The sequence below is a fragment of the Malaclemys terrapin genome, chromosome 19, assembly GCF_027887155.1.
Source record: "Malaclemys terrapin pileata isolate rMalTer1 chromosome 19, rMalTer1.hap1, whole genome shotgun sequence".
Classification (NCBI taxonomy): domain Eukaryota; kingdom Metazoa; phylum Chordata; order Testudines; family Emydidae; genus Malaclemys; species Malaclemys terrapin.
The window spans coordinates 11,359,633-11,378,241 of NC_071523.1; the positions used below are offsets into that span (position 1 = coordinate 11,359,633).

General features: G+C 43.9%; 1 protein-coding gene across 4 annotated transcripts in view; it reads left to right on the top strand.

Moving 5' to 3' along the window:
- Positions 1 to 18,609, top strand: part of MTOR (mechanistic target of rapamycin kinase) — a 103,680-nt gene that overhangs the window by 51,366 nt on the left and 33,705 nt on the right. For all 4 annotated transcript variants that reach the window (XM_054009144.1, XM_054009145.1, XM_054009146.1 and 1 more), the window contains 2 exons: positions 10,942 to 11,017; positions 15,524 to 15,663. In XM_054009144.1, coding sequence (XP_053865119.1) covers positions 10,942 to 11,017; positions 15,524 to 15,663 — 216 coding nt within the window. The remainder of the gene's footprint in view (positions 1 to 10,941; positions 11,018 to 15,523; positions 15,664 to 18,609) is intronic.

The following is an 18,609-nucleotide window of genomic DNA, read 5'->3' on the forward strand; positions in this document are numbered from 1 at the left end:
TCGCTTTGTGCTGAGGTTGGCCAGCAAAGCCAATTCTGCCTTGGGGATGTTTCCCCACCTTTTTATCCTGGAAGATTTTGCAGATCATCTTTCTCTGGAAACTAAGAGGAAAATATCCACCTGATTCTAGTCCAGTAAATTGCTATGAATCCCAGTCACAACACTGACTAAAAGCTCCTGATGGCTCTGCCTGACTGGAACATTAGTCCCTCGGGATTCTGTGTGTGCCTGAATGCTTTAGCGCTGTTCGCTCTCTGTCCAGTCCCAGGCAGCGATAACTGGAAAACAGTCTTGTAATTCCTTAAGAATGTAATAGAATTTTAGAAGATTGTCTGAACAATGAATTAATGGCAAGTGCCTCAGGCCCTCTGAACATGCCTGAAGAGGGGTAAGAGCAGTAAGTCTTTGAAATCTGGGGGGGGAGAAAATACTCCATTGGTATTAATTTTAAGCATACATTTTGAAGGTGTTGACACTGCTGCTTGTAATGTTACTGTGTGGCGTCCAGGAAAAGCACAGTCTGTCCCCCCAGCCTCAAAAGAGCTGGTCTCCAAAGAGGTGTGAGTCAGTTTTTAAATGACTCGTTTCCCTTTGAAAACACATTCCAGTCAGCTATGGTAATAGTGATTTAATGAGCTGTCAATATGCCTTCAATAATCAGTGAGTGAAAAGCTGAATCCAACGGAGGAGCGAAGGCAGAAATCCAGCTAATAAACAAGAAACTCAGACTCAAACAGGATAGGGCCGAACTACCCCCCCCACACACACACACCAGCATTTTCCACTCACCTATGTAAGAATTAATAACAGAGTGCTTGGAGTTCATTACTCTTAAGAATCAGCATATTGAATGCTCTGCAGTATAATATGAACTATAACATGTATCAGTCAAACAACACCTGTCAGATTAACAAAGGGCACATGGTGATTCATGAACCGGGCTTTATGGGGATTTGTTTTACTCTTTATCATACATGGTAGGGTGAAAAAGACCAATGGGAATCATCAACTCCATTTCTCTGCCAGTGCATATAATCCCTATTGCATGCAAACATGAGAACAGTATGCAAACTTGCAATGCTCAGAAACTCCCCCGTGGATCCCTCTACCCTCCCTCCCCCAGTCATTAATGTTAGTTTTTCCTGCCTTGCTGGAGGTTTTTGTGGTTTAAAAAAACCTCTATTTATACTTGGGTAACGTTTAACAGAAAGTCAGTAACACATTAAGTATGTGGCAGTTTCGGTAGCTGTCCGCTGAAGAGAAATGGTGGAAGCATGCAGTGAGGATTGTCTGCTCGATCAGCTTCTCACAGAAATGCCTTTGCGCCTTCTTCCATGCTGCCCGCTAACTTGGTTCATCCTTCCTGCATTTATCCATAAGCAGCTAGCCCTTCAGCTTTCTCCTCGAGACCCACCCTGGCCATATTATCTGCAAGAAATTGATGATGATGGGTTGGGAGGTGGACGAGGCCAGGCTGCACTCTTATTTATCTAACAATTAAAATTTTGCCTCTCTGTTTCTATAAAAATTGTATCCCTCTATCCTACCCTTCACGAGTCACTTGTCATCTTAAATTGTAGTCTCTTTGGGACAGTGGCCATTGTGTATATATGTCTATATGGCGTCTACCACAATGGGGTCCTGATCCTGACTGGACCTCCCGACACTATTGTGATAAAATAATCAGAACATTTATATAGCTAGTGTATTTCTCCAACCTCTCTGGATGCCTCTTTTGTCCCTCACTTCTACTGCAAACCTGCCCCATTAACCCTGGCACAGCTGTTCCCCTCAAAATACAAAGATATTCTGCTCTCCCCAGTCCTCAGCAAACCTGCACTTAAACCCAACCTGCCTTGCCAGCTACCCATCCCTTTTCCTTCGTGCCTTCACCTCTGAATCCATCAGACATACCATTTTCAACTGTTCTTCAGGTTCCTATCCACCAACTTCATCTTGGAACCCCTCCAGCCTGGCTTCTGCCCCCTTTGCTCCACCGAAGCTGCTATCTCACTGAGCTTTACCAGTTACCTTTTCCTGGGTAAGTCTCAGGACCTTTACTGCATGCTCAACTTTCTTGAACCCTCTGCTGCTTTTGATGCTCAGTGACACCTGCTTTAAGATTCTGTCCTCCCTTGGCTTTTGTGACTCTGTCCTCTCCTGGTTCTATTCCTGTTTTTCCTTGGTCATTCCTTCAGTGCAGCATTGTCCTCCCTTTGTGATACTGCCAGACAGCAGTGCAGAGACCATTTTATTCCCAAACGACACCGTATCCAAAGAGCCAGACAGCAGCTCTGGGTGAAGCCCACATCACCAGCAATACAACCCAGCCTCCCCACTAAGCTATGGATATTTGTTCTGTCCAGTGCCCTACCAATTTAACAGCTGTGAAAAACACATCATGGACCATGAAATAAGCCCTTCCCCATGAAATCCAATGTCCCCTGGTCCCTAGGAGCGCCTCAGCAAAGGGGGCTCCTAGCTCCAGCTGGGCTGGAGAAGTACAGGACTTTTCAATCCCCTGCACAGCCATTGGGGGCGGGGGGACCAGACCCATCTCCAAGTGCCTCCCCTGCTGCGAGACGCTCTGGGACTGGGCAGCAGCCCCAGAAGTTCCTGCAGATGGGGGAGGCTTGTGGAGTTGAATCTGATCTTCCCTGTGCAGCTGGAAGCGCCTCAGCAAGCTGCTAGTCTAGGCAGGGCTGGGGCAGGACAAGACTTGCTCTTTCCCTGCAGGGCTGCTCTTGGGTATCTCTCCTGGCTGCAGATCGATCCGCACCCCCTCTTCCCCACTCTGTCCAGCTCTGAAGGCAGCACAGAAGTGAGGGTGGCAATCCCATTACCTCACTACAACAGGTTTGCGACACCCCTCCCCCCCATTTCCTTTTGGGTCGGGACCCCCAAGGTTACAACACTGTGAAATTTCAGATGTAAACATCTGAAAATGTGAAATTTACCAGTTTTCAAATCCTATGGCTGTGAAATTGACCATAATTTCATAGGGCCCTACCAATGCATGCTTGGCAGGTCGGTCCCTGCCAAAGACCCACTTCTGTTGTAATTCCTACAAGATATGAGCAAACTTATGCTGGCTAGGCTGAGAGTCAGATGGGTAAATTGATATTTTGGGAAAGGATGTAATTTCATAACTATCATATTTATTTGTATATAAAAATTTGTATCTCTATTTGACTGCCTCCCTTTCCCCTGCTTTTTGGTTGCTTGTCAGTATCTCTCTGGGGTAGGGACTGTATCTGTATGTTACCTAGCACTACAGAACCTTAATCCTGATTGGGTCTTCTGGGCACTACAGTCATATAAATAAACAGCTGAGCCAGGCTCCTCTTTTGGGATTATTTCAAGGACATTTTACAAAGTAATATTTTATTCTTTTATTTAATTCCCAGAATTGATTTGTACTTAATACACTCAGAGTTCCTGTTTTGTTCTCCTGTGAATCATTCAAATAAAAATAAAATTAAAAAATTATTTTTGACTTTTTTTCCTTCCCAAATGGCTAATAGTTGAAGGTATTTTTGGAAACGGACCCATTCATTCCTCTGTCTTATTTTCCTGCTTGTTCATCCAAAATAAGCAGAATTGGGTCTCTTTGTTTTTGAACAAATGTAAGATGGCCAGATCCTGTGACAACAGGCGTCATTACAAATAATGAGAATATTGTCTGCTGCTCTAGTAAAGAAACCATTTTGGTTAGTAGCTTTTGCCAACTGAGCGCACAGGTTGGATTTAGGAAATTCTCATCACACTAATTCTTATAGGAAAAAATGCTTGATTTAAAAAAAAAACAAAACAAATAATGAATTATTTCCTTTTTTGTAGGCTGAGGAGATGTCACCTCTTAAATTTAAGAAAGCCCTCTCTTCTGCATTGGATAACAAAAAGAGAGAGCACAAAGAAACTCTCCACATATGAACCTCTAGTTTTAATAATAGGCTTTGTTTTTACTTCACTGCTCGTGCTCCCGGGCTGCCCATGCCAGTAATCTGGATTCTGCACTGAGAGTGTTCACTTTTAGAGCCCTTTCAGGTAGAGCTTCATCCTGTACCAGTGTCCATAGGAAGGTCTCACCTGGTGGAGGGGGGGAGAGGGGGATGGTCTACATCTGGGCAGTTGTGGGAGAAGGACCCACGGGATTGCCTCTCTTTCTTCCTGCCAAATGAACCTCCAGTATAGACTCGCAGGCCTGAGCAGCTTCCACAGTGCGTTCCAGAACCTCCCTGGAGGATGAATAGAAAGGAGTAATCTGGGTTGACTGACAGATTCACTTTTAAAGACCACCCATTTTAGCCCTTGTTTAGTACCTGGGCCAGAATTTTTATCATGAGAGAGAGAAATATTCCTGACTGACAGCTGCTAAACTATAGACACAGCAGCTTCCCTTCTAAATCAAGATCTTTCCTCTCTCCCTCCCGCACCTCTCGGGCTAACAGCAAATTGTGCCTTTTTAAGGCTTGTCCGGAATGCAGAACATTTCATTCTACTCTGGACAGCAAAGGGGAAGCATGCACATAAAAAAAAAAAAAAAAAGTACCAGGTGCTGTCAACGAAGGAGCTATGCTAATTGCTAAAGAATAAAAGATAATGGCCAATTTGTCAGCAAGCGTTGACAAGAAAGATAAAGCTGGAAGTAATTAACTGTCTTACGTGTTGGGAGTGATGCGTCTGCCAACGGCTCTCTAAATCATCAGGCTATGAAATGTGACAGACATTTATCACTTTTATGATGCAGCACTGACTAGCTCCTGCTTGGGAACTGTGGAGGCGGTATGTTCTATGATTGTCACCACTGAGACGCAGGTGTATTCCTAACCTGACCTGCCTTGGTGACTAACTCTGGGAAATGTGGTCGGCTGTGCATACGGAGCCCAATAGTGTCTGATTCAACTTAGTACATTTTGAGCTCATCTTCACTAGGCCGGCATGCATTTTACTCCATCTGGTGTGCTCCTTAGATATCTGAAATGTATTGAGGAAGCTTGGTCTAACTTAACCAGGCTGGGAAGAGTTCAGGGTGAGAGAACTAAATCAGGAGCCCATGACAACGTTACACTAATATTTCACACTTCTGTTGGTGTCTTTTTGCAAAGCACCCGGAGCATTTCACAGCCATTAATTCAGTAAGCCTCATGACACACCTGTGAGGCAGGTTAAGTCTCATGATCTCAATTTTTACAGATAGCTTAACTGACACATTCTGACTTGCCCTAGGCCATAGTGGAAGTCAATGACTGTCAAGAAAAGAATCCAGGAGTCCTTTCCCAGATATTTATGCCTCTCTGAATACTTTAAAGTATAGAATTGTCTCCCATCCCTTGCCTTGCACTGACTTAAATTGGTAAGGGATAAGTTGTGGGTGACAATTTCATTCATGGTACCAAAATGTCTGTCTCAAGTGTTTATGTTGCAATGTTTCCCTTTCAAATCACTCTAGCAGGAAGGGAGGGTCTTGGACCATTTGGGCATCCAGAATCCCCACAAGAGACGGCTTTGTAGTGGATTTAAAAAAAAAAAAAAAAACAGGAGCCAGCCTGCTGGTTTTCTGGTTTCCTCCTGTGCTAGGGCAGGGGATAAAGCACCGCTATTTGTTACCTCTCAGACACAGAGCTGGGTCTCTGTAGAGCAGCATGAATTAAGTTGGCACCTATTTCTCTCTGGTGCCCATTAATGGCATTTTGGAAATATGGGGGTTAGGAAAGGGGCTCTTCCTATCTCAAGTATGCAACGGCACAAAGCATTCCAGGCCCTGTCTTTTTCATGGCTCTTGTAGTGTTCCTGAGTCAGCATGACAAGGCTAGACTGTGGCATGAACAGTCTGACCTGGCTGTAGAGAGTCCCATGTATCCTTATAGATGGGTTCTGTATGCTCCATAGGGTGCACAGAGTTCTCATTGTGTAGGAAACAAGATGATATACATGATGCAGCCAGATTAAGGGTTGTGATGTAAGTAGGCTATATGCATGGACAATGAAACTCTAAATTGTACATAGACCTGGGAAGACATGTGGATATTAACTACTAATGAGCCATTGGGAACACCTGGACTTCAATAATAAAATACAATAAAGGAGCTCATCCGATCTGACTGCAAGAGACCTGTGTTTTGATCGTGGACTTCTCTGGCAGCATTTATGTACAAAATAAATGCACTGGTTTGATTTCAGTGGCAAAAAGACTGAGGCTAGATTATGTAGGATCCAGGGTTATAGATGAAGCCAGGAAAAAGCAGAGCTGGAACCTAGACCTCCAGACTCTGAGCCTGGTGGTTTAGCCACAAGCCCATCATTCCCCACAAAAGAAATTTCGAGAATAAAATTATTATACCACTAAGAAGGCTACTGAAACGTTTCTTTGTCACCCCATGCCGCCTTAGCTCAGCTAGTGTGAACAATGCCACTTCAGCTGAAAGCTCTCTCGGTATTCTCATACATCTGTATTCCCAGGAGTGTTGTAATTGAAGGGAAAAAAACAATCATTAGTGGGAGAGGCATGGAGCACTGAGAGAGGCTGGTGATGGCTTTGGTCTTTGAAATTAGTTCTTCTGTTGGTAAAAGAGACAAAAGAGAGACTTTCATTATGGTCTAGTAATTGTACAACTCGTCTTCTAAAATGCATATTTATGGGAACTTTATTCAGAAAGATGCATTTAAAAATATGCTGTGTTTGTGCCTCTATTTCCTGATCTGTAAAATGGACATGCCACCTCGGTACCTGATGGCACGTGGTGAGAATTAATGCTTCTAACAGGCTTGGACACTGACTTTAAAAGCACTACATAAATGTGTATGACATCGTACTACTTGGAGCCATCTTTACTCTGAATTGGCAATTTTAGTCATTTCCAATCGCCTCCGTCATGGAAGTTCAGTGACCATGTTGGTGAGATGAGTGTTTGCTGGTAAAGGTTTAAGCATGAAGAATTCTAGCTGCCAGGATTAGCTGTCAGTTGAATGACCAGAATCTGACTTGGGTTGTTTCCTTTCTTCCCCTTTAGTTAGTTCGATGTCATGATGTGCCATCGGTACGATTTATGATTTGTAGAGTTCCTAGCAAGCCTGGGGCCCCAGTCCATCCACAAGGCAGATGTCAGTGGAGTTGCTTTTCCTGCCAATCCCACAGCTGGAGAAGGAAGGACAGCCCCTGAATTGCAGACTGTGGATAATAGGACTCCAAAAGAGAAGAGACTCCAAGTGGTCACTGGCTTGGCTTATTTAGGGCCAGTGTTGTTCTTGCCACACACAAGGAAGGTCTAAGGCAGTTTTGCATTAACTAGCTTGTTTACTGTAGTGTTTAAGTGAGAGGGCTGGAGGAAGTTTGAATGTAAATTATGCTCAAAGTAGGTATTATGTTCTTCTCCCCAAGCCTGATCTCGCTGAATGCTGAGACTTTGCAGCTTCCACGGCTTGCAAGAGAACCATTCCGATGGGAACTAGTGTCTAGAGACAGATTACGGCATTTCCACTTCTCTGTATGTAACACTCACCCATTGAAAAATGGATGTCCCTTTCCATTTCTTCTTGCCCTCTTCCCCCTGCATGGGATTGTTTTTCTTTATCTTCCACAGACAGCTAATTTTTTTGTCTTGTACTAGACAGTCCTATAAATGCCTGTTCTGCCCTGCAGTGCTGTTCCCAATCACAGCCATTTGGGGAATTTACTATTTCATGAAGGACAGAAATAGACATTTTCGTGGAAGAAAAATCCATTTAGTTGGAAACATGTCTCCTTTCTTCTGCAGGTGTCTTTGCTCAAGCACTGCTGGGCCTATTACCTCTCTCTTAGTTTCTCTGTCCCCTCGCTGATTCAGAAGGCCTTTTAAGTGGGAAGAGGTCCCTGGCTCTATTTTGTGGGTAATGAGTGGTGGGCGCATTTCTGAATGCTGCCTGCTGCCCATGTGTCTAAACAGAGAAAAACGCGTAGAACCTTTTAGTAGGTCTTTCTTTCTTTTGCTCTTGCCTCTATGGTTTTCTTACATTATGCTTCTTCCATTCCAGCCCATGGGCTGGAATTAATGTTGGTCTGGGTTGTGTTCTGTAAAACTCGCCGCAGTTGGGCCTTTGCTTTGAACAATTTGCACTTTAGAAGATCTTCCGCATGAATAAGAAAAGAGTAGTGATCCAGAGACCCTTCATAACATGGGTTTCATAAAATCTCAGGAGTCCCATAAAACATGAATTCCTCCTGAGGGGCGTTTGAGCAAAGGCACACTCAGGGTGAGTACCAAAAACCCATGTGCCGACGGAGCCCTCTCTGTCTTCAAGCTTATAAAATCAACATCACAGAAAAATTTCAAAGGGCACCCTGCTAGCTGGAGAGCCAGGCTCATGAGTAGCTTGGCTGCCCTATGCTTCACTAGGCCCAGTGGCCATTGGAGTATAGACACGATGCTGCTCTATTATATAGTGTGATCATACTGCTCCTACAGTATTGTTGCGCTCTGTAGTGGCAGCCTCATTAGTGAGGGCTGGTTGGGGGAGTGGGGGGTGGATTCTATCATACTCTTGAAAGTCTGTGAATGAAAAGAAGACAGACAAGGGCTTACCGAAGCCATGGAGTTGAAAATAGGGTGGCCATATTTGCAATGGAAAGAGCCTATTTGACAGGCTGGCACCAAACCCATAAATTAGGGTGCATACATGATAAAATTATTTCTTCTCTGTTCCCATGGAGCAAATTATTATTTGGTACATATCTCTAATCCAGTTCTTCAAAGAGGTGGTGGTCCTGGTTTTGTTTGTTTGTTTAAGTCAGCAATCACTCGGGAGCTCTGAATGTCTGCAGCTGGTGCTTGATGGCACAAGGCATATGTGAAGGAAGATCAGAGGAAAAGAGCCAGAGAGGAAGTCCTAGCTTAAGACCAAGTAAATCAGAGGAAATTAAAATGAAGAAATGGAATATGCAAGCAGAAACATGAGTTGTGCTTAAGTCTCTTGCTGATCACTACACTAAATCTCATTTGAATCCCTAAATCTAGTGGCAACAGAGGGAAAAACTGGTGGCCTGGGAACTAAAATGAAGCAAAAAACCAGAAGTCCTTTCCAGCATTCATAGCAGTGATTCTTTACAGATGGAGCAGGCTTTCCTCCACAGATGCATTTGTAATCGCATACACTCAGCGATATCCTAGCCTTGCAACACCAAGTCAAGGCCACATTGATTTGCAAATTTATTTTTTATATAAAAAATGCACACAACTATATTCCTTGTGCTTCTGTCTCCCCTTGTTCATTGAACAGGGGTTTGGTTGAGTTTCGCCATTAGTGAGAACACTGCAGTTGAGCAGCTGTGTCTTCATCCAGCGTCCCACATGGAGGTGGCAGCTTTGAGCCCTTGCACTGGCTTTAGGTCTCTGCAGGCTTTCCTTTGTTTCTGGCTTCAGTCAACTTCCTCTACCGTGGAAAACTGGGCAATCGGTAGCTAAAAAGACAGCACCAGAATTTAAAATGTGGGAAGTTACCTTGAACAATGGGGGAGGACAAGTCATTTTAAATACACTTCCTGGTTCTGAATATAGGCAGCAACAGATACTGGAAAATCTGTTCTCCTCCCCTCCCTCCCTCCCCTGGTTGCTATACTCTGCTAACTCCAATTTTATTGCAATACATTTTATGGCACAATTGCCATGTGGTTATAGTCAGTTACACGCTGGTATTACCAACATTGCTGGGGGAAGTGTGTGCTTCTGGGATTCTCTAACTGTAATTTGAAAATGCAAGAAGGTATGCAACAATGTGGGATTCCTGTGATCTGGTTCTTTTCCTACACTGAATCCAGAAGGTTAGTTATAACCACAAACGCATGGTTACAGCTAAAAGAGCCTTCACTGAGAGGTCCTCTGGTAAACCCCCTACAGTAAGCTCTTGTGCACACCAGCCATCCCAGAGGTCACCAGCATGTTTTCAGGTTGTGCAATAGGAATCTTTAGGTATTTCCTGTCCATTTGTTTTTAGCTGATTTTACCTATTTTAGTCAGGCCTCATATCCATTACAGAGAAATTCATTAAAAATGTCAAAATAAATTTTTTAAATATTGCTCACTACAATCTCTTGACCTTTAAAAGCCAAAACGGTGGCTCATCGTTAGTTGTGTGACAGTTCCACAAATGGTTCTAGTGAAGGCAGCCATGAAGACTTAAACCTGCAAGTCATAGTCTTATTCATTGGGGTTCACAGATGCCATCTGGCCTGCTGAGAACTGCCAATACCTTGCATGTAACCAATGCAATTCAGAGCTCTGCAATCCAGGACCAGTCTTAAGCTCCTAGGTGATGCGGAAGCACTGGGGTCATGAGTTGATTCAGCTTCCATTCTCACTTGAGGAAGGGGAGCAGTTAGTCTCCTCTCCTCCAGGCCTGCTGCTGGAGTGGGAGATAGGGTCTCAGCCTACGAGTTGCATGGAGAAGCGAGAGAATGGAACTTTTGCAGAGAATGAGGGAGTGATGGAACTATTGCAGCCATTCTCAATCAGTGCAGCCCCATTGGGTGGTTTAGGCGCTGAGCAGAGAGTCTGAATTCTATGAGCTATATGCATTTCTGAGCCTTGAGAGGATGTACTTCAAGAGGACAGGAGAAAACGTTAGCTCCTCAACAGTTGCCAACTGTCGTCCTCCCCTCTATGTAGGCTGCTCTTTAGAATCAGCCGTGTTATGCAATCGTCACTTGTGTAAGGGACCTTGAGACTGTGTATATTGGTTGTGCTATTGTCTGGCTTGTGTATGTGGTGTTAACATTGGACTGTGCAAGAGACACATTATTTTCAGCAACTCAAGAAGCTTTGGAATAAAAAAAAAAAAGCGGGTGATGTTTCCTCAATAGTTGTGGCTGACACAATTTGTTCTCAAAGTTGGGGAAAATGTTATGCTGGTCCCCAAACATCAGTGACTAAATGCTAAATGTTCTTTTTCTCTCCTTTTCCTTTCTAGCATTAACAATAAGCTGCAGCAGCCTGAGGCAGCTGCTGGGGTGCTTGAGTATGCCATGAAGCACTTTGGGGAGCTGGTGAGTCTCTGTCTAGATGCTTGGATCGTCCTGTTCCAAAGTGTCTCGATGTCTGCAGTGTTTCCCCTGTGGGCATACACCCGTTCTGTCATATTTCTGCTCTTCACCGTAAAATACCTTTAGCTCATGTCCCTGTAAATGTGACTCCTTCAATGTGCAATTTCAATTCCCTCCCTGTCCTAAATACTCATTTAGTGTTGCCACACCTTGTTAATCAGCTGCTGTGTTCCACTCCAAAGGCGGCTATATTTCAGCGGCAGGTGAAGTGATACCGTTTTGTTAAAACCTGCTTATAACGTGCCAAGCACTTTGAGACTGTTAGGATGCAGCAGTATGTTTGTGAAAATGATTGGACTCAATACAAGGGTAACTGGGTGAAACTGAATGGCCTGTATTATACAGGAAGCCAGACTAGATGATCTAATGGGCCCTCTGACATTAAACGCTATGAATCTGTGAAATTCCTAGAGCAAGGGAAGCCATGTGTAAGTCTCAAAGCTCCAGACCAAGGTAAATAGCGTGATTGTAATATATTTATCAAAGGATAAGGCAAGTTCCAGAAAATTATAACACAGAAGGTTAGGCAGGAAACCTACTTGTATCTGGGAACTATGGAATGTTTACAGGGAGAATTTCCTTGGCTGCTTCCCTATAAGTAAATCACTGTTTGAATGAAGGGTGCTATTATAAAAGCATCACATTCACTTTTCCATATATTTTATAACCAGCATAGAGTCTCGCCTGTCATGACCACTTTGAACGGTGCCGCTCACTCTTTCGTTGCTGAGGAGGGTGTGTGGGCAGGAGAACAGTCCTTCAACTCTCATGGGTTGTGCTTTAAAGCATAATAAACCTCTGAAGAGCAGCCTGAGGGTGTCTCTCTCTCTCTCTCTCCTCTCTCTGCTTGTCCTGACACGTTTTAATGAAATGCCAGAAGTGATGGAGTAGAAAACAGAGGCTATCTGCCAGGTCTGTGGTTGACTGCAGACATGATTGTCCAGCACAGAGGGAGAGGAAAGGAGAGTCAACTGCTGTCTAGTGTACTGAATTAGTGCAGTACAATCTCACGGTGAAGCTCTTGGACAGAAATACTGGCCTATTCTGGCTCACATGTCTCTTTTTAAATGCTCCTCATAAAAAGGAGAACGGTGGGAGTATGCACATCCCACAGAGAAGGGATTCACTCTCCTAGTTGCATTTACAGCAATCCAAGTTTTTTCTCGGCTGTGGAAGTATAGGTGATTCAGGTGATGCTTGTGGGTGCGGGTGCTGTGGGCTCAGCTGCCTGGCCAGGTACCAATGAAAGTACTTACCCAGGCAAAGGCAGCAGGGGAAGCCCCCTTCTGAACTAATTCCCCAAGTCTCTGTAGGTGGGCTTGATCTAATGGCTAAATTGAAGACTGCTAACCTACAGGATGGGGGCTAAAGCCAAAGTGGTCAAGCTTGTGTGCCTAACATTAGGCACTTAAATCCACACTTAGGCACCTACATAAGTGACCTGATTTTTAGAAGAACCCATCTCCTGTAGCTGCCATTGACATCTGTGGGAATTGTGGGTGCTCAGGAACGCTGAGTAACAAGCCATTTTATTTGGATGTCTGTTCCTTTGACGGAATGGAGATAGGTATATCTCCATAAATCTATCTCCTAGAGCTGGAAGGGACCTTGAAAGGTCATCAAGTCCAGCCCCCTGCCTTCACTAGCAGGACCAAGTACTGATTTTGCCCCCAATTCTTAAGTGGTCCCATCAGGGATTGAACTCACAACCCTGGGTTTAGCAGGGCAATGCTCAGACTACTGAGCTATCCCTCCCCTTCCTATTGTTACATTTTTGGTAGTCACTCAGCTACTGCAGTGACAGGGCCCCATACGTACCTAGATAGATTTTAATAAGGGTTGTACCTCTAACCCTTCCTTCACCCACGTGAGCACAAGAACTTACCCAATAGCTGGTACATCTTGGTAATGGCCCTTCAAAATGGCAGCTCAATCAGTCAGTCAGTTTGGCACACTCACACACACACACACACTCTCTCTCTCTCTCCCCTCTTCATTTGCATTCAGGAATCTCCCCTCCACCCATTCTGATCTAGTACAGAGGAAGGAGTCTGAAAGGCAACTTCCTTGACAAAAGGGGAGGCGGCAGCAGAAATGCAATGGACAATGTTCCCCCTTTAAATAGACCCCTTTAGTGGGGACCACTGGGAATGTGGATACTGGTCAGGCGTAAGCACAGCAGTGATGGGATTGATTCAGGTCGAACTCTTTTAGAGGTGCTATGTAAAGTTTGGCCCGAGATTGGAAAAGGGGCCCTGTGTAGGAAGAGAACTGATTTTAGAATGTCCCGACAGCTGCTGTTGCTTCCTGAAGTATCTGCTTTGTGGAGGAAGCAGAGTCCCAGGTTGCCTCATTCTATTATGTCATTGTAATCGAAATCTCTAGAAAGAATTGGGTGGGGGCCGGAGTGCTCAAGATGAGGGAGTGAAGAGGACATTGCAGATGAGCTCTCTTTAAACCTATAAATCTAGAGGAAAAAGTTCCCTTTTGCTCTTTAACGGGTTTTGAAGCAGTCGGTTGCGAGCTGGAGACCCACAGCGAACTGGGGCAAGGCGCAGGCCTTAGTGTCTCACGTGGAGGACACTGAAGTGCAGTGTCTAGTTTATCCTACCAACAGCCCACATGGATGTAAAAAAAAATAAAATAAATAAAATCCTATTTTGGCGTATGCCAGAACAAGAGCTGCCAAGGGCTGAGCAGAAAAGAACATTGGCAGGGAATCCGGTGTGGAAAAAATCTCAAGGAATTCAAAGCCGACTTTTATTTCCTGAAAATTAAAATCCATAAAGAAACAAGAGGCTGAAGAAAGGTTTGTGCGGTAGATAATGATCACCAGTTGGTTTATTTCTACAGCCTGTGTTGCATACCACAATCTTTCCCCTTAAGATAGGGGTTAGGACCAGACCATCACTCAAGAATCTTCCCCTGCTGCGAAATGGCCCAGCACCAACCCAACTACATTCTGCACAGTTGTAGATTTTGTGGTTAGCTGCTTCATTCTTGTGTACAGTGCTGCTCTTCTGGCTTAAATCCATCCACGTGGAATAATGACAGATGGGTATCTTTGAGGTATAGCTCCCCTTTGCCCACTCCCCAAACTATTCATATTAGTATTTCAGTAGATCAGTGGGAAGAAAATCTGGTATTCATCCCTGTAACGTACCTAATGCATTTAGCTCCTGTCTTGCAGGTTTGTCAGGTATACAGGATTACAGCTTTCTCACTAGCACAAAGTGAGCTTCCATCTGTCATAGCAGAGTTTGTGCTGATATTCAACATGGACAAAAGGCTGGGTGTAACGAGCAGAGCTGGACAAACAACTAATTCAACTTCCATGAGAATTAGCAAGCTTGAATCTTTAAGGGCAGAGGAAACATTTTAAGTTGGAACCTGCAAACCAGAGATTGAATGTCTTTGGTGGTCTTGTTAGAAATTCTCTGTAAGCACTTTAACCACCCATAGACATGCCTATTTAGAGCCCCGCGGCTAGGTTTGCTGATAATTATCCTGTATCCAGTTCCTCCTGGTTCTGTTAGCAAATCTGGACTAGCCACGGTGAGATGGTGGATGTGCAAACGTCATAGTGGGCTCCTGTGTATGCAAAATTCTCAGTTATCTGGCACTGCTGCTGCTGAGTATATATTTAGTACCTGCACTTCTTGCCTTTCCCCAGCAAGTAAGAAATTGGATCTCAATTTACCAACCACAATAAACATAATGACATGTAATTTCAATAATTTATGTATGCAAAATAGGTTCAGTCCAACTGCCAGGGACATGGAAACTCTCCTGTATAATCATGCATCTAAGTCAGTGATACTCAGACCTCAGTGGTTCAGGAGCCAAATTAGTGATCAACATTACCCAAAAGAACCACAGTTGTATGAATTAATTGTTTCATTTACTATAGTACTATTTATATTTAAACAATATGACAGGGAAATACTTAGTTTTTATATATATATACATATATAATTCTCACAGTAAATAAGTTAATAACTTAATGCATGTTGATAACTTAGTTGATTATATATATTATATGATTATATATATTATATTATATATAACTTAGTTGATTATAACATAGTAAAAGCATCCCGGAGACAAATTAAAGACCCACTTGCAGCTCACAAGCCGCAGAATGAGTATCACTGATCTAAATCCTTGAATACCATTAAACTAACAGCACAGGTAAAGGGAGTAAAAATAAACATATATCTAGGGTCCCATTAGTTGACTTAAAAACTGAAGACTGGTTAATATCTAACCTTCTGAACAGCCTCTATGTTACTATCAACAAAAGCTAGTACTCTTTGGGAGACAGTGTGTAGATTCCTTCAATTTCAAGTGGCTAGCATGTTCCAGGAAAAGCTACAGTAGTTGTCATGGGAGTGGGGCGGGTGAGAGAGCGAGCACTGATGCTGCTTCTGATCTTTCGCCGCCCTACAGGAAATCCAAGCTACCTGGTATGAGAAGCTCCATGAGTGGGAGGATGCCCTTGTGGCCTATGACAAGAAGATGGACACAAACAAGGATGATCCTGAGCTGATGCTGGGACGTATGCGTTGCCTGGAAGCGCTTGGAGAATGGTAAGAGGAGAATTCAGAATTGAGAATCCAGAAAAGTTTGAGCTCAAACTCAAGTTTGAGCTTTTCCTGTTTCAGTTGATTTCAGACCCAGCCTCCTCCTGGTTTGCTATTTCTCTGTTTCATTTTGCTCCAGAAATATGGCGAGTTATTTCTGAAATCTGCTTACTATTTGCCTGGTGAATTATGCCATTCGTGCTACCCGTCAGGTGAATTCCTTGAATTACCATTTATTTGTACTTTCCTAACATTTAGAAGATATCAAGTTGCTGCTCACTCTACACATCAAGGCAGCACCTTGTTGCAGGTGTTGGACATCCCTGTCTGAGCCTTTTAGGGTGGAGCCATCTGATTAGCCAAGTTCCACCTGAAAGGGGACATGCAGCTGATCAGTTCTGTTCCGCCTTTAATAGCGAGAGATAATATTAATAGAGAGGAGTTCTGGGAACACGTAACTAGGCAGTATGGTTCAAAACTACCACCAAAAAGTGAGAGCCTTCCATGATGACTCATTTAGCTTCACTTGGCCTATTCAGCATTATTCACATGCCTGTCTGGAATGCGTGGACTTTTTTGTGCAAGTGTCAACAATGTTGCCTACTTCCCGGTAGCAATCTGAATGAGATTATGCCAGATAAATCATTCATATTAAACCCCTTTCACCAAGTCTGCTGCAGATGTCTGAGTTTCTTATCTTGACTGTTTTTAACATTTTATTAGTTTTTGTCTTTTTTGGCATTCACTGATGGAAACCACATTACGTCCAGATTGTTGGCATAGATCACTACATCGGAGTTTGTTTCCACCAGAGAGAGACCCATTAATGATTTAGAACTTGCAGATTATGGTGTTCCCCATGCTCACCTTGAATCAAGAGGCTAATCAGAAAAGACAGGTCCTGTGCACTGTAGTGTGCAGTTCTGCCTTCAGGCACAGCAAATCTGTGCATGTCCTGCCTCTCTACTGAGCTTCTCATGTCACTTGGCCTGTGTGCTGATGGGTCCTGACAGGAACCCATGTGACGGCACACAGGAAGAAGATTCCTCTCCATTGAGGTCATTGTACTGCTGCATAAACTGAGCTGCTTGGAAACTGCTGGGCTGCCTGAGAAGTCCAAAATCCAAACAGCATTTATCTACCTCCTCCTGCTTCCTGAGTTTTTGCAGCAGGAAGAATGGAGCCTCCTGGTGGACAGTCTCTTATTTGTCCTTGCAAGGAGTAGGCAGTTCCCACCAGGGGTTGATGGGATTTCTCCCGCCTGTAGAAATCATCCTTTCTGATCAATCATCTGCTTCCCTACACTTCGGAGAGATTTATTCTGAAAGATTTTGTTTTTCTATAGGAGCTATAAACCCCTGTATCTGTTGGCCTATTCTGCAGGAAGGGAGGTAATCCCAGTGTTCTGACTTGCATTCAGCCTTTCCTGATGTACAAGAGACCAACCCTCTGTCCAGATAATGTTCGATATGTGTACTGGGTGTCCTGACAGCACAGGAAATGCCCCGCGGCCCATTTGATATGCAGGCAGTGTTACTGGAATCCCAGCCATTCTGTCCTATGGTTACATTTCACATGGCTGCTTAAGTAATGCTCCCCTTACTGTTGCTGTTTTGGCAAGGGGGTGCGGGAAGGAAGTCCGACCCAATATTTGAAGACTTTAGTGCTGGAGAGAGATGGGAGGAAACAGTGTTCCTGGAGAGGATGTAATAGCAAGAGCCTGGTCATTCCATGATCTTGTTCTTCAGAATCAAAAATGATTCTCTTCTGTGTAATTGGCTACACTGAAGCAAGATGCAGAGAGATATTGCAACACCTCCACAGGTGGTAGTTTTTTAGTATCCGATAAAAGTCTAGAGAAGTTTGAGACTCGTCATGTAATTGCATTTGGTGTGTGAGTTTAACAGCTCACTGCTTTGTTTTATTTCCTTACTAAAGAACTGTATATAAAATCACAGTGTATTCCTGTTCACAATTTAGAACAGCTCCTGTTGCCCATCTTCTTCTTTCCTGGCTGGACACTTCTAGTTCTGTTTAGTGAGATTTTTCCTAAACAGTGCAGCTTGCAGCTAAGTTTCTTTTAACTTCACAAGGTCTGCTGGGAAGGAAGCAACAGGGCCTATTTCTGCATCAAAATGGGAGCTTATGTCACTATCAAACGAAGTAAATATTTCATATAACCCAACAGTGCCACTGTTGTGCGGCCACCTCCTTCCCACTGACCATAATGTCACAATCCCAAGGTGGAGGATTGAGTGCCGTATTCAACTTGGGCTGCTGTCTGTCTTCTGGTGTAGTGCTGAACTATTTGTGCTGCTTGTTTCTGCTTGACAGTTCCTCTGGAATTGATGCTGCACCATGCTGTCGTTCTCAGCATGCTGTGCAGTGAACATTTGAAAGTGCAGCCAAGGCAAGCCTAGCCACTTATCTCTTGGTATAATTATGTCTGCAAGAGGCATGCTTCTGTATTAGCTCAGATTGGATACTGATTCACTGCTGCTGCTGTTTTTTCCTGGACCATTAAGCTGTCAGTATGACTCTCTTGCCTGTGGCAACTCATCCATTCTCGTGTTGACTAATTCATCTTCCTCACTGGGACTAGAGACTAGCAATGAGAAGGCAAGTTGGTCTCCCTCATAGTTAACAGCTGCTTTGTTGCTACAGACTTTCCAGGCTGAGAAATACTGAACTTGCAACACCCAGGATAATTGGTGTGATCAACAACACATTCCAGGTTGATGAAAGCATCTTGAAGGTTCCCCTCTACTAGAGGTGAAGATTGGAGAGTCCCCTTTAAGAACCCATTGAGACAAGTCCTCATCCTTATTGACTGTGACTGTGATTGTGTAACTGCACCTTTTGAAGCATGCAGACCGCATAATGTGTTTATCCAAAGTGTGTTTAACAAAGCCGGGAGCCAGGAACTGTGCAGAACCCATTCATCACCGGTGT